Below are 8,769 nucleotides of genomic sequence, written 5' to 3' on the forward strand. Positions count from 1 at the left end.
ATAAACCCTCATTTCCTAAGCATTTGGGGGAGGCATATTTCTAATATAACGTCATAATCTCCAATTTTCCTCTCAAAATCAAATACAAAATTCAAGTTCAAATCTACAATTTCCATTACAATTTCCAAAATATTTAAGCAATTGGGAGCACTAATCGGAAAACTAACCTATTCCTAAATAGGTAATTCCGAATCCCTAATACAATTTACTATGATTTAATTAAAGTTTCTACCTTTCTTATTTTAAGTCTTCCTATGATGTTCTTGTGATGTTCATACACACTTGAACTAGGAAATGTCAAAAAATGAGTAATCTTTAAGGGGATTTCATATTTGAAACCCCCCTCAAATGATCTTCCAAATTCCTTCTACAAGTTTCAAGTTTCAATCTTTATGTTTTTTTTTCAAAAAACATGATTAGTAAGTTGAAGCTTTCATTCTTGAAAGTATTCCTTGCAACAATCATCAGCAAATCTTCAAAAAACCTCAACTTTTCAAAGTTCAAAGATGTTTGGAAAAGTGCAAACCCTTTTCCAAACTAGAACACATGAACATACAATTCTTTATGTTTAAATACAAGTTCTATTTTCAATATTCAATGATGTTTAAGTGAAATCAACTTCTCCTTAAACTAGAATGAATTTCAAGTTATGGAGCATATTAAAGGTGAGGCCTTTTTAACATTAAAAGGTATAATATTTAAGAACCAATTCTCCTTATTTCAATATTCAATATTCAAGTTCAATATTCAAGTTCTATTTCAATAATCAAAATCAAGGATGCTTTATGATGAGCAACTCATCTAAAGTTGAGATTTTTAGAGAATTGAATCCGTGTCGGGCACACTTATTATTAAGTAGTTATTTGGCGTTCGGATCTCAAGTACAATAGTATAATTTCAATATCGTCATTTCAATAATGTCATTTCAATATCGTCATTTCAATATCGCACTTTCAATACCACAATTTCAATATCGCACTTTCAATACCGCACTTCAATAATTCGATCCCTTTCAATATCGCACCTTTATTTTTTCCATTTCAATTCCGCACTCTTTACTCACCTTTTTTAAGGTGATGTGGTTTTGTATGCATTTCAATAATTCCTTTATTTCTTGTGATGATGCTTTATGTGTTTATTTCTTTCATCACCTCACATGCTAAATTCAACAACATACAAAACGTTACATCACGCTTAACAAAGATAATTTTTGGACAAACCGGCCTTAGGTTCCTTCAATTAATTAAATTTAAAGCAAAGTGATCACATACAAATAGCAATTTCTATGTTCTAAAATGCATGATCCAACCGACTTAGTGTCATGATTAGGATTTCTCGAAAACAATCCTTGTCTTGTATCCGAATGTACTTTTAAAGCTTGCCAAATAAGCGGTTCGTTCTCGTGCCTCGAATCTCACCCATTCGGTTTCTAAGATTCAATGTCTTATCCACAAGAGTCAACTTTGGTCTTTCCAAATCGGACCCTTAAATATTGTTTGGTGGCGACTACTTCGAAATTCAAAATCTCAAAATCCGTAAGGGAAAAAAACACGTTGCGGGAGAATTAAACACCCCCTACAAAAGGGTTAGAGAGTTTTGCGGTTCTAAATATTGATATTAATAAAGCATATGATAGGGTTAGTTGGGAATTTGTAGAATGGCTCCTCAATAACATGCAATTCCCTGCTAGATGGAGACAATGGATCATGTAGTGCATCACAACAGTTTCTTATTCAATACCCATAAATAGTGAACCTAGCACGCCTTTCAAGCCAAAGTGTGGTCTACGGTAGGGAGATCCAGTATCACCATATGTCTTCATTCTTGTGATGGAGGTTCTATCTCGAATGATGATAAAGCTAGAGGATACAGGTTGTATAAAAGGAATTAAAATATCAAGGTCAACACCCTCCTACTCACATCTATTTTTTGTTGATGACTCTCTTTTTTGTTTTAAAGCCAATCAAAAATCTTGTGAAGAGGTAAGGAGAACGATATATATTTTTTGCAAAATTTCGGGTGAGGCAATCAATTTTGATAAATCCAGTGTTATCTTCAGCCCTAACACCCCGGATTTTGTCAAAAATAAACTTAAACAGATTTTAGATACTCCCTGCACTGATAAGCTAAGGAGATATCTTGGTTGTGATGTGGAGATTGATGGGAGGTCATTTAAATCTTTCCAACCTCTATTAGATAAGGTTCAAAGAAAGATTCTTTCATGGAAGCACTTGAGTTTATCTCAATTAGGAAGGTTAATTCTAATCAATGTTATCCTTGTGGCTCTTTGTTCGAATGTTTTAGCAGTTTTTCTTGTCCCGAAGAGGATTACAAAGCATATTAATTCTTCTTTAATGAGGTATTGGTGGAAGGGTACTGCAGAAGTCAAAGGAATGTGTTGGACAAAGCGTACTGCTTTGGAACTCCCCAAAGGTTTGGGTGGAATTTGCTTGCGCAATATTGACTTTTATAATAAAGCCTTTCTGGTTAAACAAGCTGTTAGAATCCATAACTCTCCATCCTTATTAATATTCAGAGTTATGCGTGCTGCATATAAGTAATCTCCCATTGAAGCTTCTATGACTAAGGATATCCATTATAAGGCTTCATGGGGGTATATAGGATTATGTAGAAGTGTGCAGGAAGCTGGTAATGGTTTTGGCAAGATTATATATAAGGGTGACACAGATATCCAACAGAAACTTGGCTCCCTTCAAAGAGAGTGCAGTTTAAAACTCAAGAAGCCATAAGCAGAAATGGTATTACCAAGGTGATGGATTTATTTCATAGTACTACAAAAATTTGGAATGCTCGGCTGATTTGGAGGAAGTTTGCCCCTGATACAGCAAGAGAAATTTTAAGCTTGCATATCCCAAATGATGATATTGACGGCCAATTTCATTGGATGGCTAATAAAAATGGGCAAGCAACAGTCAAATCCATTTATAATCATCTAGTGATGGGCAAGGTCCCGAGCCAAAACATGGAAATGAGTGAAATTTCTTGGAAGACGTTATGGAGAAGTGATTTACTTCCAAAATGGAAAATTTTCATTTGGAAAATTATGAATAAATCTCTTGCTGTCAAAAGTAGATTACGTAAAAGAGGAATGAAAGTGAATGTGGAGTGTTGTTTCTGCAAAGAGCCAGAGGAAAATGAAACCCAATTATTTAGAGATTGTCCCATTTCTATTCACACTTGGAAAGCATCACCTTTGGGAATCAATGTTCAGAATAATCAACATGTTGATATTGGAAATTGGATTAAGAATTTTTTGAAGTTCTTTTGGAAAGAAGACAGGCATGATAGCCCGGGTGCTAGAACTTTTATTGTTGTCTTATGGTCAATATGGTTGCATAGAAATGAATAACCTTCATAAATATAGATCTTAATCCCACAAGCATCATGTATTTAGTGGACAAATATACCAAGGAAGCAATGGATGCTGCTATAGTAAAGCAGTGCTTTCTAACAAGCAGAGTCATCAGAGATGTTGATTATCGACAAAGTGAAAATCATCAAGTAGTTCTAAAGGGTAACTTTAATACAGTATCCTTTAATCTCACCATTCCAGGGTCATGGAAAAGAGAAAATAAGAAAGGCTATATTGTTGCAGCGATTGGATGGATTATTGAAGATAATAACAGGGAGGTAACTAAATACTCCCTCCGTCCCAGATTAGTTATTACACTTTCCTTTTTCGGTCGTCCCAGATTAGTTGTTACACTTCTAAATAAGGAATAACCCCACAATTATTATATTGTCTCTCTCTTCCCACCAAATAATTTTTTGTCCCCACATCCTCTCTCATTCAATTTAAAAAATACCCCACTAACTCCTATCACGTCTACTTTTTCAATAAAATAACAATTGATAACCAAACAACCACTTATCACCTAAAACTTTGTGCAAAAGGTAATTGTAACAACTAATCTGGGACGGAAGGAGTATGTGTAGAGAGTAGAAGCCCTGGATGCCTTCCATGCGGAGATAAAGGCTGCTTTGTTTGGAATACAACATGGTGAATCACTTCAAGTGAGAAGTATCAAAATTTTCACAAGTTTCATGGGTATTATTAATTCTCTTAGAGATTACCCTTCTTGCAGACTTGAGCTGGTTACTTTATGTGGGGAGATTCGAAGAATATCTAATACCCTGGAATACTGTTGATAGAAAAGTGCAATAAGGAGAGGGTTAGGAAAGCTAAGAATATGGTTGCTGAATTTAGAAGGTTAAATTAGGTTTTTATTTTGGTATTTCTGTTTGTAATTACTGCCAAAGAAAAAGGGCGAAAACATAAAACGTATCTTATCTTGAGTGGTCCATATAGGATGGTAATTTGCCCACAACAAAGTTAATCCTTAACTACCACCATTTAAATTTCTCTTAATAACCGACGAAGTAGGGAATATACAAAGAGTCAAAAATTAAATAAGGACGATCAATATAGAGTTAGGTACACCAATACGGTCTTCATGTATAATCTTCCCAAGCTCTAAAGGCGGTATTTGGATCATCTCCATCTTCGACGTTTGCATTACCCCTACATTTGCCAACCAATCCATCTTCGACGTTTGCGTTAGTCCTTTCAATTCTTGTTGGGTTCTTACCCCTCATTTGCAAAAAAATGAAAAATATAGAGTTAGGTAAATTATGTTCCGTATGAAATAATAATCATAAAATTATTATAGAGTACTAATAACTTCCTTAAAACATGTGATAAATCCACTTGCATTTAAGCTCTTTGCCCTTTCCTTAGACCATCAACATCATTGACCCTTGGTCAACTTTAAAACAATTTCTCTCTCATCCTTCTCCTTCTACCACCTCATTTTCCACTAACTTGACATATCTCTTATTTTATCCCTTTTTTTGTCTTCCACAACCTTGACCCAAGGTTACCACATTCTCATACCTTTTTTTAATATATATATATATATATATATATATATATATATATATATATATATATATATATATATATATATATATATATATATATATCCACCCCACTCCTTCTTTGTCTCACCTAATAATAAATTAAACATTATTATAATACAATATATACTGAAAGAAATTAATAGTGAAACAATAAATTGGACATGTTGTTTTTAAAAGCCCAAAATTCATATGTTGTGTTGTTGGACAAAGGGCCACATTCAACTTAAAAAAAAAATTTGACAACTCTCATTGTCAACGTTGTGGCTTTTTGTATAGGGTAAGCATCACTTGACAATAGGCATATGTAAAGGATGTAGATGCTCTTAAATATGTGTGTCTATATGCAACGAGTCAAGTATAAAACGGAGAAAATAGTTCGGATTAGATTATAAATTTCAATTCGGTTTAGTTAATTACTCCGTACTTAATTGCAGTTGGTTAATCGGAAACGGTTAATTCCGTCGATAATACAGAGTAATTTAAAGCGGTCAAAAGACGAAGGAAGGAATATAAAAATAAAATAGAAGAAAAACTGACAATCATTCCTAACCCCCTCTTCACTCTGGAGCTGACACACACACTCTGTCAATTCAATCAGGTGGTGGTGCGGAGCACGAACCAATTGACCACCGCACACAACCATCCATTATAGAGTATTTTTAATAGTTGTAGTTAAAGACTTGCTTGTAATTTTTAAAAATTCTAAGTAACTAGCTTAACCATTGAAGTTGAAATGATAAATTAGCTTGGCCAAGAAAATTAGCTTATCTAAGCTAATTTGAAATAATATTACATTTAATTAAATTTAAATATTAATTAACAAATATGACTAAATTAAATATCAAGCTAGTAGCTAATCACTAACTAGCTAGAAAAGGAAGTATCTTGAAATATTATGTGGCATGACAGGCTAATTTAGAAATTAACTTACCGTTGTAGATGCTCTTAAATCACCATCCTTCCTTAAATAATGGTCGAATTAACGTCTGTAAAATGATTAGTCTCGTGTGCAGTTAGAAACATAATTACATTAATCTAGATCCAAAATCAACAATTTCTTCAAACAACTCTTTTATGTAGTAGTGTCCTTTGTTGTCCGTATAGTGATTATAATAGATTAAACATCATTTTTCTTAAATAGAGTAACTTTTTTTTAAGTGAACCGTGACTTAAAATCATATTATCCAAACACATGTTATACTAATAACACCAATTTGATATTTTTTCATAGTAACATAATAAAGCTACCAAAATAAATTAGAACCAAGTTATTGACTTTCTTTTAGGCATAATCCACAGTAAATATAGTGTGGATATTCCATTTAATAATTGATATTTGTACAATATAAAATAATATAGGAAAATTTGTCAATTACTACCTAGGTCTTTAATGACTTTGCGAATTACTACATATATTGTTAAAAGTTGTCAATTACTACCTAAGTGTATAATTATTGTTGTCAATTGCTACCTAACTTCATTCTGATCGCTTAAGCGACTACGGTCCAGCATATTCTACCAATTAATCACTAATTAATCATGTCATAATCAACCGTTAATCATACTTTAATTATTTTAATTAATTAAAAAATTCAAAACTAATTAAATTAGAAAATTAAAAAAAAAAAAAAAAACCAAACTCCCGTAATAATTCTTAGAGAACAAATTTTCCTCAAAAAAAAAATTATAACGGAAGCAAAGAAAGATTAAATAACGTAAACAAAGAACGTAAATATTTAACGTGGTTCACTAACAATGTGTTAGCTACGTCCGCAGGCGGAGGGGAGGAAAGTTTTATTGATCTTGAGGAGTATAGATTACAGAATACAACTAGGTTATGACCTAGAGAGTTTATATAATACTCTCTAGACAGATGCGGAAAAACCCACAAAATAGGCCCAAAACAGATAACCCTAGTCCTGAACAACAGATGCCGTAAAGTCCCGTGCTGGGGCGTTGCAGTAAGGGACTTGACCGATTCTAGGCATTATTCTAATATATCTCCACCTTGACTTGAATCCTCTCACAAATAACAGATGTACCAGATGCACCATAATAAGGCCAGATGTACCAGAAACCCCTTTGCCTAAGATTTTTCCCTCAGAAAAGGCAATCAACAACTTCTAACATTTAGCAAGTCCAAACAATGTTGAGTCTTGCTATGTGGAACCGGCTTGGTGAACATATCGGTTGGGTTATCAACAGTACCCACTTTGTTCACCTTAATTATCTTCTCACTTCTAAGAAAGTGATACCTTACATCGATGTGCTTAGTTCTCTCATGATGAACTTGATCCTTAGCTAAACAGATTGCACTGAGACTGTCGCAATACGCTATAGCCTGATCATGATGTAGACCCAAATCACTAACCAATCCTTTCAACCAGATTCCCTCTTTTGTTGCTTCTCTCAATGGCATGTACTTTGCTTCTGTAGCGAGATCCCCGTGTTGGGGCGTTGCCGTAAGGGATTTGACCGATTCAAGGCATTATTCTAACAAAAAAGTTCTTAGAGATAGAACTACGAAGAAAGATAGATATCGGGAGATTAGAGACCGACAATGGGATGGATTTGAGGAGTAAACGGAGACGAGGGGATAAGTTTATGCTAAGAAGTAATAGAGAAGACGTTGGTGGTGGTGAAATTGATGATTTTTCAAAAGAAATTGTAAAATGATGAAGATGAGGAAGACGACGATGGTCCGGTACGATACGCTCCACCATCAAATCCGGTGTCTATGTCATCCACATCTGGGCATCTGCTTTTACTAGTCACCGGAAAAGTTATCCATCACCGTCAAAGGTTTTCCGGGTTGCTCCTACGTGGAAGGCTCCTGATGAAATGATCGAAGTTTCCCTACGGAAGGCTCGCTGTGGTGAGACTAACCAGAGATTTGGGGGTTTTCTCTCTTCAAATGTATTTGATTTTTTGGGTATTAATTTGGATTTTTGTTTGATTTTGATTTATTGCATGCGCAGCTTCAACAAAGAGAGACATGATTGTTCAGCTTAGCTTCTCCCTTCACTGTCGCAAACTCACCAAGTTGAATCTAGATAAAGAGCTTCATCTCCAGTTATAAACTCACCTTCAATTCAACAGTAGCATATTTATTTTTTTAATTTTATTAATTAATTAAAATAATTAAATTATGATCAACGATTGATTATGATATTATTAGTGATTAATTGGCCGGGATATGGACTAAGGTACTAGTTGACAACAATAACTAAACATATAGGTAGTAATTGACAACGTTTAACAACCTAGATAGTAATTCGCAAAGTCACCAAAAACATAGGTAGTAATTGAAAAAATTTCCAATAATATAATTGGCTGAGAATAATGAGATATTTATCTGTCTTTTAATTATAGTCTTTAACTAAGAGCAACATTAGCGTCAAGTCCTAAGACTTGAAATTTGCTGACATGTCATATGACTCTACTAGTCTTAAGATTAGATATATCAGTTTGTATCATTGAAGTGGATTAGTCTTAACAAAGTCTTAAATCGAGTCTTCAAAAATTAAGACTCAATGTGTGAGTTGAATAAAAAAAATAAAAAAATAAAGATGTTATATTATTTGAGATGTTTTAAATGAGTTTGAGGGGTGAAAAGATAAATTTGGATGAGCGTGAAGAAGCATTAACAAAATTTAATTAATTAAATATTAGTGGAAAGCTGATATAACATATGAGAAAAGCCTTAACATAGGCCCCTTTGATGTTGCTCTAATTAAACCCGCACATCGTTTCCAATGTATTTGAACTTTTTGAAAATATCGCTTTTGTTAAATTTATATTGTTCCCGTTTATCTTTATAATTCCCAT

At 33.6% G+C, this 8,769-nt stretch overlaps 1 protein-coding gene across 1 annotated transcript; it reads left to right on the plus strand.

Moving 5' to 3' along the window:
* Nucleotides 1–1,829: 1,829 nt before the first annotated feature.
* Nucleotides 1,830–3,370, plus strand: LOC130472038 (uncharacterized). Its single transcript, XM_056842447.1, has 3 exons — nucleotides 1,830–1,872; nucleotides 1,960–2,557; nucleotides 2,689–3,370. The coding sequence occupies exons 1-3, from the start codon at nucleotides 1,830–1,832 to the stop codon at nucleotides 3,368–3,370; spliced, it is 1,323 nt and encodes a 440-aa protein (XP_056698425.1).
* The last annotated feature ends 5,399 nt before the right edge of the window (nucleotides 3,371–8,769 follow it).

Source organism: Spinacia oleracea, chromosome 4 (genome assembly GCF_020520425.1).
Source record: "Spinacia oleracea cultivar Varoflay chromosome 4, BTI_SOV_V1, whole genome shotgun sequence".
Lineage (NCBI taxonomy): Eukaryota > Viridiplantae > Streptophyta > Magnoliopsida > Caryophyllales > Amaranthaceae > Spinacia > Spinacia oleracea.

Coding starts and splice junctions, on each gene's coding strand:
- LOC130472038 (XM_056842447.1), top strand. CDS start 1,830: ATGGAGGTTCTATCTCGAATGATGATAAAGCTAGAGGATACAG. Junction 1,873..1,959: donor GATAAAGCTAGAGGATACAG/GTTGTATAAAAG, acceptor TTTGTTTTAAAG/CCAATCAAAAATCTTGTGAA. Junction 2,558..2,688: donor GTTATGCGTGCTGCATATAA/GTAATCTCCCAT, acceptor AGGGTGACACAG/ATATCCAACAGAAACTTGGC.